The sequence below is a fragment of the Leuciscus leuciscus genome (assembly GCF_965113295.1).
Source record: "Leuciscus leuciscus genome assembly, chromosome: 3".
Taxonomy (NCBI): Eukaryota; Metazoa; Chordata; class Actinopteri; order Cypriniformes; family Leuciscidae; genus Leuciscus; species Leuciscus leuciscus.
This window is the reverse complement of record NC_138727.1, coordinates 34912220-34930942: the sequence shown is the minus strand read 5'-3', so window position 1 is coordinate 34930942 and position 18723 is coordinate 34912220. Positions and strand designations below refer to the sequence as shown.

Here is an 18723-nt window from a genome sequence, read left to right as displayed (position 1 = left end):
CAAAAATACTACAAAAGACATGAATGAGAAAAGATGCTATATAACCCCTTGACCCCAGATGGTGAAAGCAAGACTAGTGTGTACTAGTGATAAAAGACACATATATCTACTTTCAGACTGTTCAAACTGCATGAAGGCGGAAAAGCATTAGCCCACACTGGCAAAATGCTGAGATAAGAATCAGCCCGTCTCATTCCACCTTATTAGATTGAGTAAGCTAATCAAAGGTACATGTTGACCTTGCTTTTAACCTGTTATTCAATATAGAGGTTAGACAGTAAGATCAAACCCTACGGTTAAAACACAAAAGGACAAACATGGGCCCTAATTTGGTGGTAAACCCTAAGCTGGCAGGAGACAAACAAGGAAACCGCAAACGAGTTCTCTGACATTGAGAGTTTATCCGGGCGGCTGCCTTATCTCGCTAGCCAGACAGTTATCAAATGTGATGAAATCATGGATTAATCCTGGTGGGACGCTGTGTGATCACAAGCAGTGGTTATATTTTTAAGTGCTGACGAATGAAGAGCTTAAGGACAGGGCTTTAAAGGGAAACCTATCTGCCGCGGTCCGGTTCAGAGAAATGCCGACACTTGGAACACAAACCACAGGCGAAACGGGCCAAGGGAAGTACCCGTTATTGACAAACCACATCAAACGGTCCCGCTGGCTTCAAAACGCCTAGCTCCTCTCTCACCACATGCGCTCCTCCACCCCTGGAGACTTTCATTCTCGGCATTGCATACCTATCAATCCATGCGCTCTGATGACGCATGACCGGATGGCAGCTTCAAAGCAATGTCAGGAAGTGTTATTGGTGAATTTTATGAAAATAAGATTCATAATAAGGCCCACTAAGTATTTAAAAAGCTAATAATGATTTTTCCAAGCTGGAAAAATCAATAAACCTTGCAAAGCACATCCGCACCATGTCCTAGTGGTTTGTGCCAGACCTGTACCATCCAATAGATTTTTGTTGTTCATGGACATAATGTAGAATTTAAAAATGACATAAAATTGTATTTAAAAATTATATTAAAAGTTAGCTTTAATATTTATAATCTTTTTACTTAGATATTTATATTTAAGTTTCACACTGAGTAACTACACTACAATATCCCATCTAAAAATAAATACATATATAACATATTATATATGAATAAATAAATAAAACATAAACTAATGAATACATCAATTTATAATAAATATTATACATGCATACATACATACACACATACACACAGTTGTAATTGAAATTATTCAACCCCCACAACAAATAAGGTTTATTGGCAAAATGTATAGACTTTCGGCTGTTTGCATTGAACAAATAAAACAAAAGTAAGTGAAATAGCTCAACACAACAAATGTTTTAAGTGGTTTCCCTAAATTCAACTGAAAATGCAAGTTTTAAACTCTTCTTGTTTCTAATCGAAAGTAACAAAACGCGGAGCTTATTGCGATTGGTGGTTAATGGTGGTTAGGCTACAACGCTGTATTCATCTCCCTGAAAGCACACGAACATCTTAGAGACGTCTATTTGACGTCTGCATTTACATCTGAAAGATGTATTTTTTAGAGTGTTTGCTCATCTGCAAACCGTCTCTGAGACGTCTCCTGTCAGAAGATGACTTAAGGATGTTTATGGTTTAAAATGTATGTAAAACTGCTTTTTCTACGATGTTTATCAGATGTATTTACACTGCAGATGTTTTCCAGATCTCTAAGAGACATCTTACAGACGTACCTGTGCTATCTGAAAAATTATATTAAATGTTAACTTTAATATTTAGAATATTTTCTACTTTTATATTTATATTTCAGTTTTAATTATACATTACACACGTCGCATCATAAATGCCTCAACAGGACAACTAGATAGCTAACTAATTAAGTAGTTAAAATGTTTGTTGTTGTTGTTTTTGCTTTGGACGTGTTATCCGCAGGAAGCCAATAAAACAGATGCATGATATTTAGCAGTACCGCTCATATGGGAGATGCCAGTTTAAATCTGGTTTCCTGATTCCATCCTCCATCATTCCTGTCCTCTCTCTCTACTGCTGTGTTAAAAGACCCTTGATGTGAGATCCTTTGAGGCTGACGTGGGGGAACAAACAAATATGAATATAAACAGTGATATCCAAATATCCTGGAGGGTCCAGATATTCAGATGGAAGCAGGAGCAGGTGTGAAGTGTTCACAGGATATCAGGATATTCTCAAAGGAGGAGTGCGCGCGGGGGACTATAAATAAACGGGAACTCGGTATTCAGCGGATGCGTGCTCTGAATGACGCTGAGGCAAGATGATTGCAAAGGAAATATGATGTGGTGCTAACCTTGGGGTTGGCACCTTATCCCGATTACTCTGCGGGTTAAGACGTAGACGGCTGCAAAACAAACGGCCAGACAAAAAAAAATAAAGAATAAAGAAGCTTCATCTAAATGTGAGATGAAAACATTACATGGGAGCCATGCTGATGATGGACAAGCATTATAAACGCAACACATACAATCCACACACAGATTAAAGATTAAAGTCTCTCACATTTCACGTGGTAATAAGAACTTTTTTTCAGGGAAAAATCACAAGTGACATTTATGTTTCAAAAAGTTTCTTTTTGATGCTGAAAATTCTTTGCATCACAGGAATAAATTACATTTGAAAATATATTCAAATTGTGTAATAATGTAAGTAATAATTTCACAATATTACTGTGAATGGACACATTGTTACGAAGTGCAAAACACCATATCAAAGCTGTGTTCAACAAAGCTTAAACTGTTTCCAAAGTACAAAAAAAGAAGACATTTGTCTTCAAATTTTGATTCATCGGTCCACAAAACCGAGTTTCACTCCTCTAGTTCCTATGTTCTCTTGCCCAGGCAGGGCAGCCTCACTAACAAAGGGTTCTTTGCAGTTCCTCAGTCACACAGCTTCACACACACACTCCCCTGTGAACTACTGATGCTCAAACATTGGAGTAACATTTTGCTGAGCTGGTATTTTAGGAGCAGCTTAAGAACAGGATAGTCGGTGTTGCAGATGTTCAACTATTAAATCCCTCTTGTCCCGCCTGACCTCACTGGTCCTCATGAGGGCCAATTACTTCAAATTAAATGATGCTTTAAACTACAGAAGTGACGACTCTCAAAGCTAACATTACTCTTCAAAAGATACCATGGTGCTATACACCATGTTACTGAATGATTTATTTAGTTAAATTGGTCTTAACTGGAAGTATAAGTGTATGATACTGGTTTCGGATTCACCTGACCTAGTCTTGCATATCCAGACCTTCAAACTGACAGAAGCTTTCATTGGCCAAGGACGTCTGACCGACAAATCATTCTAATATGCTGATTTGATGCTCAGGAAACATATCTTATTATTATCAATGTTGAAAACAGCTTAAGTTGTTGCTTGATATTTGTGTAGAAACTGTGATGATCTTTTTTTATTTTTTTTGGGATGAATAGAAAGTTCAGCATTTATTTGAAAAAAAAAAATCTTTTAGAAGAATAGATCATCAATTTAATGGATTCTTGCTGAATAAAAGTATTAGGTTATTCAAATAAATCTTACTGACCCCAAGCGTTTGAACCGTAATGAAGACATTTTAATGTTGACTGCCTGTCCTTAAGCACTTGCAGTGTACGTGCTTTACTGTAACTATGATTTTTGCTCTTTTTATAACCTGAGGGATGAGCCGAAATGATCTTCCAGGGTAATCCACACTATGCTATGAAAGCTGTTGATAGAGCTTAACTTGTATTGAACCCGGAACGTTCCTTTAAAATCCAGTTTTTAGAGAGAGAACGAGAGAGAGATTACAGTCCGAGATGTCCTGACGCTTGAGATAGATATTTCACTCTCGCACTGAGCCGTTCTCGTGAAGGAACTTCATCAAAATTCATCCTCAGCTGGAGATCTTGTTAACTCTAGATGATTAGGTTGTTATGATTGGGGAATCTAATTTCGACTGTGTGAGGTATAATCTTAATCACGAATTCAGCCCAAGAAACCGAGGGCTACCCCCTAAACCAGCTGTTCTGAGAAAGTCAAATATTGCAGCTTCATGTTCCTGTTATTGAGGTGAGAATGGAGCCAGATAAAGTATGACTGCGGCGCCTATCAAAACCTTTGACTGGATGGATATTTGAAAAGCATTTCAGAGCCGAGCACTTTCCCTGAGGACTCTGTGTTCGGGGATGCATTTATTACGGCCTTCATTCTCAATGTGCATCTTCACCCCGTATGATCACCGACCGGCCAAAACAAACCGCAGCAATTTCAATTCAATTCAATTCAATTCAAATCGAATTGAATTGAAATTGCTGCGGTTTGTTTTGGCCGGTCGGTGATCATCAATCAATTTCATCAAAGATATGAGATGCAGGGATCCCGTAATCAGTCACGATGGAGCACTTAACGCCCTTAATGAGTTCAGCCGCTGGCTGTCTTGCTGTCTGTGATTGAGGACAGAATCGGTTTGTTTGCCGCCCATTGTGCATATTTATTTACTTCAAATGACCGTTTTCAGCGTTTTCAACTATCCAAAATACGCAATCTGCAAAGGCGTACCTCGGCCACGTGAAGTGTGAGAGACATTTGCACACATACACACACAGTCACACAAAGAAAACATTAATTTGTTACAAAATACGGTATAAAGACGAAATGCTGAATCTACTAGCATAGAAGCATAAGCATTAGCTTTTGGAGCCCCTCAGCATGTGACCCTCATGAACTGTAATTCTTTGGCAAAGGCAACAGCTGAGCTATCATGTGCACAAGCCATGCAGAGAATCTTGCATTTGTCAGGCTGCCCGATACATTGTGCCGCTAATACTCATGCATCACAAAGTAGCCCATGAATCAGCGCTAGGCTTGTTCCATTTTTTGATACGGTCAAACATTTGTTCAGAAGCATGGCATATCTTTTTTAGATTTGTAGCGAACATATGGCAGCTGATAAATGAAGCATAAGACGCTATTAATATGAGCAGCGGGAGCACATCCTCTGATTCCATGATAACGCAATAAAATGAGCTAATCCGTACTTGAAGATCATTACGTGATTAATGCGGTGTAAGATTTGAGAGGCATCATCACTTCTAGTGTGAGATGAATGCATTTATTATGGATCGCACATTACAGATCTGCATAATCCAAGCTTGATCCAACTAAAGGTATTACGGGTAATACAATGGATGGAAGGGATACAATTAAACTTGATAATATATACTGTATATATATATTGTTTTTTTTTCAGTATCAATTTATTTAATGTTCTTTATATTTTTCCTATTATTGTACAGCACTTTCAGTTGTTTTTAAATGTGCTTTCTAAATGAATGCTTGGACTTCTATGTCTTTTTTAGACCTCAAACTAATCCTGCAGGAATGTGGTGCTGTTGCAGCAAACTACTCGTTGTACCTTCTAATTATTCCAAATGACTGAACCACATAATATTGGGTGTCATGCAGAATATCTCAAAGACAAAGCAGACAACCGGCGGGCGACTAAACCAGTTAGTAAGCATGAAATTTAGAAGCATTATTTCCCAAGACATGGTCTTGCTTATTTTCAGCCATCATTTTCTACCACTTCTGTGAAGTCACCAGTTCATTATACAGTATTTGGTGGAATCAAATGGATCCTGCAATCAAATCAGCATCTAAAACATTATACCAGACTTAAGAATAAAAGACTTAAAAGAGTATTGACAATAGAACTATTTATTCAATAGAACAGAATTTGGCAGCTACTCCAATGAACTGGTGACTTGCTGTGAAGTGTTGTTAAGTGTCGGAAGAAGGTTAAAGCAGCGTGGAAGTCTAGAAGCCCCTACAGCACTGTTCACCCTATAGCAGCAGTTACTCACGCTGGCACTGGCCCCAGGAGACTCGTGTCCAACCCCAGCAGCAGTCGACCCGAGCGCCGTATCGACACAGCCCATTGGACGAGGCCATCTGTCTGGGCCACCTATCAGGAGACAGTTTGATCAGATATTGGTTAATCACTGCACAGAAGCCAGTTAAACGAGTAACAAGTAACATTGTGCATATCTATCTATCTATCTATCTATCTATCTATCTATCTATCTATCTATCTATCTATCTATCTATCTATCTATCTATCTATCTATCTATCTATCTATCTATCTATCTATCTATCTATCTATCTGTCTGTGTCTATCTATCTATCTTTCTGTCTGTCTGTCTGTCTATCTGTCTGTGTCTATCTATCTATCTTTCTGTCGGTTGGACGGTCTGTCTGTCTGTCTGTCTGTCTGTCTGTCTATCTATCTAATCTGTCTGTGTCTATCTATCTATCTATCTATCTATCTATCTTTCTTTCTTTCTTTCTATCTATATATCTGTCTGTCTGTCTGCCTGTCTGTCTGTCTGTCTGTCTGTCTGTCTGCCTGTCTGTCTGTCTGTCTATCTATCTATCTATCTATCTATCTATCTATCTATCTATCTATCTATCTATCTATCTATCTATCTTTCTTTCTATCTATATATCTGTCTGTCTGTCTGTCTGTCTGCCTGTCTGTCTGTCTGTCTGTCTGTCTGTCTATCTATCTATCTATCTATTTGTCTGTGTCTATCTATCTATCTATCTTTCTTTCTTTCTTTCTATCTATCTATATATCTGTCCGTCTGTCTATCTTTCTGTCGGTTGGACGGTCTGTCTGTCTGTCTGTCTGTCTGTCTGTCTGTCTGTCTGTCTATCTATCTATCTATCTATCTATCTATCTATCTATCTGTCTGTGTCTATCTATCTATCTTTCTTTCTTTCTTTCTATCTATCTATATATCTGTCTGTCTGTCTATCTTTCTGTCGGTTGGACGGTCTGTCTGTCTGTCTGTCTGTCTGACTGTCTGTCTGTCTGTCTATCTATCTTTCTATCTATATCTGTCTGTGTCTATCTATCTATCTTTCTATCTATATATCTGTCTGTCTGTTTATCTTTCTGTCGGTTGGACGGTCGGTCTGTCTGTCTGTCTGTCTGTCTGTCTGTCTGTCTGTCTGTCTGTCTGTCTGTCTGTCTGTCTGTCTGTCTGTCTGTCTGTCTGTCTATCTATCTATCTATCTATCTATCTATCTATCTATCTATCTATCTATCTATCAGTTGGTCAGGGTGGTCTGGGACCAGGTTGTTCGGTCTATCTGTCTGTCTGTCTACTGTATCTATCTATCAGTTGGCCTGTCTGTCTATCTAAGTCTATCTAAGCCCATGAATCTGTAGATTCAAGATTCAAACACATTTGCAAGTCATGAGGTAACTTCTATTGTTCCAGTTTTTACTGTTGTCTTATCCATTGCATCAGTCAGCCAGTGACGTGTTATCTATATTCACAAAGCTTCCGTTGTACTCAGTGACACAGGTGCTGCAGATAAGAGCACTGTGAGTTATCACTCTTCCACCAGAGGCAGATCTTCTCGTATGATGCTGGATGCACATACAGCGCAGAGATCAGATGAAGTCTATCTGTGCTTATGCTAGAGGGAATTTATGAAAAATAAGGGTGTTCTCAGAAAAAGATATGTTACATGACCTAACAATGTGAGTGAACAAGACAGATTTTTGGAAAACATCATTCTTGGAAACAACAGCGAAGGCCGTTTAAAACCGATTTTCCATAAAATGGAAAATAAAGGTACAGCTGAAGTGCTTTTGATTCTGAGAGTTTCTTGGCAGTGCACGCCAGGACGAATCTCTTTTTTTCCACCAGCAGAGCTCCAAATGTTTTTGTGAAGAAGTAAAACCATTTAAGGTCTGTGAAAATAAGCAAAAGGGAATGAACACAGGTCAAGTGACGTAATGTAAATGGATCATCATGGGTAATAGATACAGGGAAAGCACAGCGCACAATCTAAAATTAAACTTCTACTTAATACGGCTGGCTGTATTTAAACAGAGAAGAGAAAACAAGAAAGAAAATAAACTGAGCTAATCATATATCATATATAAACATTCTAGATTTTGTTGAATTACTTTATTTAAAAAGCAAACAAACAATTAAAATGATTTTTTTATTTAACCCTTACATACATACACATACATACACTGTGATACTTTTTCCAGGATTCTTTGATGAACAGAAATATAATTTTATATTTTATAAATGTCGTGTACCTTTTTCTCAATTTAATATATCCTTGCTGAATAAAATGATTCATTTCTTTCAATAAATCTTACCGACTCCAAACTTGATTTTTTTTAGCTAGATTTTTACATTTTACATTAAACATTTTGATTCTTCTAGGCAACGAATTATAATACCATTACAAGAATAAAAAACATTGACATATCTCTAAAAGTTGCATATGTTATAGTATGCATAAGTGAGGGAGGAAATGATTGTGAATTTTAGCCGCACGCTCACTGTCCTCTTCCGTTTACTCTGGATCGGAAGCCAGTGAAAATGCTAATGCGGCTACTATGGCTGCCAGTCACTCCAGTAAGAAAGTGTGGTGGTGGCACTAAATGAGAGTGACAGGCCGAAGGGAAAATGTTTGCGTGTGCAGCTCTGCGAGGAAAAGGAGACGGCTCTAAAGACACAGAGCGCATGCTAAGAGGATTGAGTTCGGGCTCCTGCCTGTCACTCTGCTATATCTTACCTGAAACACACATTTAATCACAAACACACACACAGAGAGACTGGCCGGACTCACCATGTTCCAACACAATCACCTCTGTATGCATTAAAAACATCACTTCTAACTCACTGCAAAGATGCTGGGTGCAGAATACATCATATATCGCAATGGCTCCCAGGGTTGCACATATATTTCTATTGTCTTTTGTCTTCAGGTTTTAAAAGTAAGAAAACCAAATGGTTGTTGTCAATTTATGTGGACTGCACACATAGCAGAACATATGTACTGTACATATATAATGACCCCATATACCCAATCTTTAGTAATTTTAATTGCATTTCTCCACAACGATAAAAAGCTCTTTGCTTTTTTCTTTTAGATGAAAATATCGAACTATTTATTTAACTATTCTAACACAATCACGTGGTTTATTTTCATTTAGCTGACCATGACCCTATATCAGAACAGAATTTAGTGTCTTAAAAATGAAAGAGAGGGATCATAATGCATACTAACATTCATTAAACATCCTCATGGTTGCTCTCCAGATATGCGGGACTCCAAATATGTTCCAATTGGCTGTGATTTTGTCTTTTCACAAAATATTTGACTTTCAGGGAGGACAGAAAAAAATGCTTGATGGAAAGCTTTTTAGGACACCATGCTATTACAATAAGACAACAGAGAATAATTCACATAAACTGCAGTGCTTAAAGAGGACGTATTATGCCTTGGTTTTGGTATTGGGCTCTGCTAGAAAAGGACTATTCAAAAAACACATTATTTTTCACATATTTCGCATTGTTGCAGCACCTCTCTTCCCAGTCTGTCAGTAACGCTCTGTTTAGTTCCTGTCTCTATGAAACCCCTCCTTCCGAAAGAGCAATGTGCTCTGATTGGTCGGCTGGACCAGTGTGCCGTGATTGGTCAACCACTTTGATTGGAAATGTCATGCCACTTACCACAACCGTGATTTTTAACACACTACTAACTAGCTCAACCAGGCCTCGCCCATTTTTTGCGTTTGCCTTGGATAGGAATTATTTAAAGCTACACTGTGTAGGATTTTCTCCCATCTAGTGGTGAAATTGTTTATGACTACCTACCAACTAAATATTACCTTCTAGCCCCTCCCATTCCGAGGGCGTTTTAACTCCTACGGTGGCCGTATTATTTCAAATCTGCCGGCAGTCGCGAGTAATCTCCCCCTCGCATTCGTCACGGTGCCACTGAGTGTAAAAACGCGAAAGGCGAAGCTTGAATTTCCAGGATTGTCCCTCTTTGGCTAATGTATTTTCAAGATGGAGGCGCAACATGGCTGCCGCCATTCGAGCGACTCGCTCGTATGTATTCTAAATGGCAGATTCTACGCTTACGAGAATACTTGATTAGTTGGTAGAAGTAATTACACATTAATGAGCACATATCATTTTGAAAGAACAAAGTGTTTTTTGCTAAGAATCAACTTAAAAAATTACACAGTGTAGCTTTAAATGAGGGATATTTGTCGTGTTTGTTCCCAGAAGAAAACTCAAGACAACAATGGAGGCGTTTCAGGGAGTTCAGAAACGGTGTTACTGATATAGAGAACAGAGAGTGAATTTGTGCTTTGTAACTTTGCAGCCCTTTTTCATGCTCAAACAGCAACATTACACACTAAAGAAAGTTTTAAAAAAAGGCCCTCTTTAATAGAAAAGAAAGCAAATAAGAAAGAAACAAATAGAAGGGATGGGGGGGGGTGTCAAAGAGAGATACAAATCTCCTCGTGTGCAGTACTTGCCCCACCAGAGACAAGCAAATGCGTGCCAGTCAGCAATCTGCAAACTCTGGGCCCGATCCAAAGAGACACCAAACTGAGAGAGAGAAAGAGAGAGAGCGTCGCCCAGCGAGAAACCGGCGCCACATTCACTGAGGTAACAAGTCTGTCACAACAAATCCCTCGTCCACCTGAGTAAGAGTCTTTCCTCACCTTGTTAAAGATGCAGCTATTACACAGTTTCAATTTCCAGCTAAATCTGGCATTAGCGGATTACACAAACGACAAATATCTACATAATGCAATTCTGTCCCGGCTGCTCAAAGGAGGCAACCGGGTCACGAAAATTAGACGTAGATGCCTTTATCTCTGTGCACTGGTACATTTGAGTCATGAAAAATTCATGCAATTCGCATTTCTATTTGTCTGGAGCGGTCTGACACAATTCATGCGGTTCCGTAGTGAGTCCGCACATGTATATGAATGATGACATGCAGCGGGGCTCGGGTGCAAGTGCAGGGGGGTTTAATTACAGCCCTTCACATTCCTCCACCACCTCCACAGACTGCCAGACAATTAGACACGCGCCTTTGAAACATGCGCTCGAGAGAGTTGAGCTGTCTTCATTCGCCAGCCTCCATATAGAATATGTGCCTCTGGAGAATGACACACCGGTCAAGCAAAGTCCATCTCATCCAGAGCTAAGCGGCAATCAGACGCAGCAGGTACAAGTCTGAAATAAACGCCCCATGTGGTGGAAGGGACAGATTTATGAATCTCCCACAGTTTCGGAGATGTTTATGAGCATTTGAAGACAACAGATATGAGTTTTGCAATGGCCAGCGCAGTTATTTAGTCAGCAGTCTGGCTGATAGGGTTAAAAATCTAGAAGTAGATTTAGCCTAAAAAAAGAGTGGCAATCGAAAAAGAGCATTTTAGCATCGCAAGTGCAGTCACATTAGACTTTGTTCCATTCATATGCATGCAAACGTGGGCGAGAGGAAATGCAGGCCAAAGTTTCAGCTCTGGCCAGTGAATTTGCATGGGGAGAAGATGGTTAACCAATTAAGAATTCAAATGTCACAGATTAAACATTTGGCTCAGTAAAAAGAATGCAAATTTCAAAGCTGCATTGCTTACAGTGTTCCCGGAAAAGTGGAGTAAACAGTACATTTTACTCCTTATAACGCCCCAATTAGTCTCTGAGTTTTCTTCCGGTAACGAACACGCCCTAAATATTCCTAATTTAAATATTTCTCGCCCAAGGCATACGAAAAATAAAGGTGTGAAACCTGGTTGAGTTAGGTGGTTATAGTAAGTGACGGGACATTTCCACTCGAAGCGGTTGACCAATCACAACACACTGCTCCAGCTGACCAATCAGAGCACATTGTGCTTATCAGAAAGAGGAGCTTCATAGAGACAGAAACTAATCAGAGCGTTACTGATAGACTGAGAAGAGAGGTGCTGCAACATTAACATGTGAAAAATAATGTGTTTTTTGAACATTTAAGCATGAAAGCCTATTCTAGTAGAGCCCAAAAGGAAAACCAAGAAAAGGGCATAATAGATCCCCTTTAATATATTCAACTTATTATTTGATGTTTTTCTTTTATTCACAACAACAAAATCCATAGAATGTGACAGCATATCTTGTTCCCCATATCTCTTCTCAAAGTCGTGTGCGCATCTTATTTTCAGCAGACGGATTGACGGAGAGGGTCAAATCCAAACATTGAAAATAATTTGACTACAGACCAAGTGACAATGCATTTTCAGTCAAATGCACATTCGTTGGCCATGGTAGCTGACTCCGCCACTGCATGATAGCAAAGTCAGGCCTGGGGTCAAATTCTGCTCCCTGAGACAATTCAGATGATGAAATCAATTGAAAGACCACAAAGAGTGTCAACCGGACATGTGGACATTATTCAAGCCCTTCTGAACAGGCCTGTAGGGTTTACTCCGAGGCTGAGTGAGGGAGTAACAAAGCACTGTTGACAAAATATATTAGAATAATTAGAGATGTGGGGAATATCCATTCTGCTCCAGTGAGTCATAGGAACCCACTGCTCAACAGTCCAAAACCCCATGTTGGAAGAGTTGAAAAAGTTAGACACTTTAATGAGTCTGTCTATAATTGATTACTCTTGTTATCATGTCAGCAAATGACAAGTTGGCGGTTTAGCGGCGAGTCATCCCTCAGGTGTAGCACAAGCCATTAGACAGGAGCTTAACGGCCCCTGCTAAGGGCCTGGATATAATGAATGGGCCCCTCACAGTGCGCTCATGCACTATATTCTCTCTATGAATTTAGATCGGGGCAGTGAAGCAGGTTTGTAAGCAGGGCAAATTGGCAAATAATGGCCCTGGTGACAAGCGAACTCCATCACGACTGAAATTAATAATGTGCGCCAGCAGGTTAATGTACACGTTCATTACAGTGGGCAGCTCCCGCTCCTGAAATGCCAGCACAAGCCATGCCCTGAAGAAAAAGCATCAATATTGTGTCTGTGAGTTACACAAACATTAAGCTCATGATATATGGGATGACAAAGAGAAGTCAGAATGCATAGAATGCAATGAATAACAGAGTCTTGACTAAATGAGTGTGCTAAGGTCATTTGGACAAATATAGATGACACATTAGTTGTTCATTATGTCTCTTAAAGAGCGCTGCTAATGTTGTACCAAAAAACCTGTTATTAATGTCCCCCTAACTGAGTACGGATGTGTTCGTGAAACCGCATCATAGCTGTGCTCTGCCTCTGGGCAACTGGCAATGATAAATAAGGGGACAATGAAGAAGCAAAAGAACCAAGCTTGAATTTTAACACAACAAATGCTTCTGCCAGTGAATAAATTTCCAGTCCATTTGGAAGGACAGCTATTGCTCATCTTGCCAAAAGGGCAAAATGCTTCCCAGCAGAGCGGAAGATAGAAGATGCCATAAAGCTCACCGCAGGAGTTGTATTCACAAGTCCACACTTGGGTGGCCAGTGTCTCAGCAGAACACCCTGTGGGAACCGAGTGACTGTAACAGTGAATGGGAAGTGATGCATTCACAACAGTGAACTACCGGTAATTAGGCGATGCATACTTAATACATGACGTAATTTGGCGATGCATACTTAATACATGACACAATTAGAAGATGCATACTTAATACTTGACGTAATTAGGCAATGCATACTTTATACATGACGTTAGGCGATGCACACTTGATACGTTATGTATTTAGGCGATGCAAACTTAATAAGTGACGTTAGATGATGCATACTTGATACATGATGTAATTAGGTGATGCAAACTTCATACATGATGTAATTAGGCGATGCATATATAATACATGACGTAATTAGGTGATGCAAACTTCATACATGACGTAATTAGGCAATGCATACATAATGCGTGATTTAATTAGGTGATGCAAACATAACACATGACGTAATTAGGTGATGCATAATACATGACGTAATTAGATGATGCATACTTAATACATTACTTAAGTAGCCAATGCATACTTTATATATGACATAATTAGACAATACATACTTAATACATGACGATAGGCGATGCATACTTGATACATGACGGAATTAGGTGATGCAAACTTTATTCATGACGTAATTAGGCGATGCATACATAATAAATGACTAATTAGACGATGCATACATAATACATGACGTAATTAGGTGATGCAAACATAACACATGACGTAATTAGGTGATGCATACTTAATACATGACGTAATTAGATGATGCATACTTAATACGTTACTTAAGTAGCCAATGCATACTTCATATATGACATAATTAGACAATACATACTTAATACATGATGTTAGGCGATGCATACTTGATACATGACAGAATTAGGTGATGCAAACTTCATTCATGACGTAATTAGGCGATGCATACATAATACATGACTAATTAGACGATGCATACATAATACATGACGTAATTAGGTGATGCATACCTAATACATGACGTAATTAGATGATGCATACCTAATACATGACTTAAGTAGCCAACGCATACTTAATACATGACGTAATTAGGCGGTGCATACTTAATATATAACATAATTAGACGATACATACTTAATACATGGCGTAATTAGGTCACGCATACTTAATACATGACATAATTAGACAATGCATACTTAATAAATGACGTGAATAGGCAATGCACACTTAATATATGATGTAATTAAGCAATGCAGTTAAATGACAAAGCATCGCTAAATTAATAAATTACATTGAAAAGCAATTTGAAACCAATTTTATTTCCATAATGTATTTGCATAATGAACTGAAAAGGCAGTTCACACAAAAATGAAAATTTTGTCATTTATACTGTCATTTTCAAACTTATATAGCTTCCTTTGACAAGGCACTTAATTTTTTCTTATACAATGAAAATGAATGGCGTCCAAAACAACAATGGACCCCATTGATTTTCATTATATATATATATATATATATATATATATATATATATATATATATATATATTTTTTTTTATATAAAAAAAAAAAAAAAAAAAAAATGTTAATTTGTGTTCCGAAGAAGAAACAAGTTCATCTTGTAGGGCAGGAATCAGTGCAGAGCAAGATGTTCAAAAACAATCTGTACATATACTGTAACAGGACCATGGAAATTAGGAAAAGTGGCATTAATTCCAAAATAAAGTGAAATTAATTCCATGGCATTAGGAAAGTAAATAGGCTCAGTTTTGAATTTGCAGACTTTTAAATGATGCATATGAATTTAATTGTTATATACTTTAGAATGTATACATAAAGTATTTAACTTTCATATTTAATGAGGCCTAATTAACAATGCATAATTGAATGAGTAACTGAGCATTCCATAATAAATGATGTGATTCAGCAATGCATGCTCAATAAGGATGAGTCATAGGCACCGTTTTAAAAGTTTCTCCAAGTCACAGGAGAGATCAATGAACCCCTCTAATAATGGCCCTAGAGCCATTCAATCTTGAAAGTCTCTCAGATTGCACCTTTTGGATATCTCTCTTATTTAGCACATCTTATTCAACGATCAGTCTTACTAGCAGAGGGATTCATGAACAACACTGTGTCAGATTAGTGAGACCCCTAAAACGCGCAGACAGTGCAGGGGGGCCTGTAGGAACGGACAGAGAAACCTTGCCCTAAAGGTATACTGAGCTACTTCTACTAAAGCACATAGTTAATTTCAAGCATGGACATTCAATCCCCTTTAATCTCAATGAAGCTTTAAGCAGATTTGAATCTTTGGCACGTTTCTGTTCACCACATATTTCACATTACATGTTTGGGCACGAAACAACCAGGAGCATGTGCGCTGACTGTCCAAAAGGGAGAAGAAATGCTTCTTAAACACGTTTTTTTAAAAAAAAATTTACTGCCATTACATACAGCATTCAACACATACTGATAAGTTAAAGAATGAATGCTAGTATTTTGCATTTGTGAAGATCTTTAAGAGCAGCTTTAGACTGATGCAAGTTCACAAGTTCACCATGCTGATTGACAACACAGTAACACAACACAAACTTTAAGCCCGTCCTAAACTGAACCGATCACAACAGCACTAAACGTGAGGCTAACCTGTTATGCTTTCAGAAGCGTATTTATGGCTCGTTTCATGAAAATTGTGACTTCTATAAATCGTCAACATAAACATTGACTTTAAGAATTACTTGTTTTACTATTTAAAAAAATAAATAAATTTATTCAACCCTGTTACCAGCAACTTCCTCAAAAACATAAAACATTAAAAAAATAATAATAATAATAGTAACACTGTCATAATGGTATCATTATACTTTCAGGATGTTGACTCCTTAAGCATAAATGTCTCATGGTTTTTATCTCATTCTTTTGTGAGGCTTGTCAGGGGATGATCTTAAAAAGCCCTGTTTCCACGATTTCTTTACATAATACAATGACTTATTCAAAACTGGATGTTTGAAGAATTATCAGCATTAAATTCTCTTTCTGATAAACACATTGTAGTGTTTTGACCTTGACCACAAACCTAATTATCACTAAATGAACTTTAAAAAATGTCAACTACAAGCATATCTATAGCCCAGCATATATGTATTAATAGCCTATTTTAAATTTTGCCTGATATGCAATTTATTAATACTTACAAGACATTGAATGTTTAAAATCTTAAAGCAGTTTACTTTAAAGTCATCTTTTAAAAACAGCCAGAATCATAAAATGACTCTTAAAACAAACTCTCTGCTCTATCAAAACTCTTAACATCACATTGATACAATCGTCTAAACGTTTAATTGCCGTCTCACCTGCCGTCGAAGTCCGCGCTCACTCCGAACCAGCAGGTCCAAATCAGCGTGAACTTTATGATCCACATCTCCTTGCGTGTACGGTGCGTATATCCAAACGACGCCGCTGGTTTCTGGTGTTTAAATGGGAATGATGGTGATGTTTAGATCCGTCAGTTTTCAAAGCTACGAAGCGGGTCGAGCAGAAGGCGTTGACTGCTGTTCATGCACGAGATACCGGCAGAGTCTCTGTCTGCGCTCCGCTCCTCCGGTGGAGAACCGTGGACTGGAGCGCAGAGTCGGTGCGCTCAGCACTCACACACACTCTCTCTCTCTCTCTCTCTCTCTCTCTCTCTCTCTCTCAACACACACACACACACACACACACACACACACACACACACACACACACACACACACACACACACACACACACACACACACACACACACACACACACACACACACACACACACACACACACACACTCACACACACTCACACTGAATGAGCACTGAGCCCAATAAGGAGAGACGGGAACGCTTATTCTACATACCCCTATACCCCATATAATTACAAGCACATTCATTATGCTATATGTAAACATACTGTTTATAAACAGGATGAGGTTATAGCCTATATAGGGCCATGTATATGCATATAGACAATATTCACACATACACACACACATATGTATATGTGTAAATATATACACACACATATATAAATATACATATTGTATATATACAGTATATATATTCTTTGTATATGATAAGAAATCACTGGGAAAGGTTTTTGCAGACAGGAGGGCACCTGCTTTTGTCATGTAAAACTGCTGGAAGGAAGATTTATGGTTCCAAGTCATCACTTGAGTTTCAGGTCTCAAGGAATCGTGTGCAGGGTTACGTCTCATTTTTAGTTTCCCCATAGCGTTGGGTAGAGGGCATGTGAAATAAGGGTCTTTATGTTCCGTCTCTATTTCCATTGGGTTAACACAAATGCAAGTATGCCAGATGGCATCTATATCTGGTCTCATCTCAAATCAGTCATATTCAGTGCCATAATCATGCTCTACTGTTTAACTAAAGTGCTATATCCCAGAGATAAATAACAAGGAAACAGCTCATGTTGCAGTGGAGTATAGTGAGATATTGGAAAAGTCACACTCAAAAGTGTTACTGTGCACGCCTTGTTGGGATACTTTTATACTGCAAGCCAAAGAGCCCCATTCCAATGTTCTGCTTAAATGCTATTTTGTGAAACATGCATGCATGCATACACTCACCGGCCACTTTATTAGGTATACCTGTTCAACTGCTCATTAATGCAAATATCTAATCAGCCAATCACATGGCAGAAACTCAATGCATTTAGGCATGTAGACATGGTCAAGACGATCTGCTGAAGCTCAAACTGAGCATCAGAACGGGGAAGAAAGGTGATTTAAGTGAACATGACAAGTTTTTTTGTTTTTTTTTGCCGGACGAGCAGGTCTGAATATTTTAGTAACTCTAGGGTTTACAGAGAAAATATCCAGTGAGCTGCAGTTCAGTGGCCGAAAATGCCTTGCTGATGCCAGAGGTCAGAGGAGAATGACCAGACTGGATTGAGCTGAGGGCAACAGTAACTCAAACACACTCGTTACAACCGAGTTCTGCAGAAGAGCGTCTCTGAACATGTTGAACCTTGAAGCAGAAGAGCTTCAGCAGCAGAACAAACACACACACGGGTGTCACTCCTGTCAGGCGAGAACAGGAAACTGAGGCTACAATTCACACGGGCTCATGAAAATCAGACATTAGAAGATTGGAAAAAAGTTGCCTGGTCTGATGAGTCTTGATTTCTGACATTCAGCTGGTCGGGTCAGAATTTGGTGTAAACAACATGAAAGCATGGATCCATCCCTGTATCATCGGTTCAGGCTTCTGCTGGTGTAATGGTGTGGAGGAGATTTTCTTGGCACACTTTGGGCCTCTTAGTACCAATTGAACATTGTTTAAACACCACAGCCTACCTAAGTATTGTTGCTGACCACGTCCATCCCTTTATGAT

At 38.7% G+C, this 18723-nt stretch overlaps 1 protein-coding gene across 6 annotated transcripts in view; it reads right to left on the bottom strand.

Annotated features, from left to right (window-relative positions):
• Positions 1 to 16995, bottom strand: part of npnta (nephronectin a) — a 47422-nt gene extending 30427 nt beyond the window's left edge. For 2 of the 6 annotated variants that reach the window (XM_082164308.1, XM_082164309.1), the window contains exons 1-3: positions 16693 to 16995; positions 5885 to 5985; positions 2335 to 2385 (exon numbers count right to left, since the gene is read on the bottom strand). In XM_082164308.1, coding sequence (XP_082020434.1) covers positions 2335 to 2385; positions 5885 to 5985; positions 16693 to 16760 — 220 coding nt within the window. In that variant the 5' untranslated portion in view covers positions 16761 to 16995. The remainder of the gene's footprint in view (positions 1 to 2334; positions 2386 to 5884; positions 5986 to 16692) is intronic. The other 4 variants (XM_082164310.1, XM_082164311.1, XM_082164312.1 and 1 more) reach the window with 3 other exon arrangements.
• Positions 16996 to 18723: the final 1728 nt, after the last annotated feature.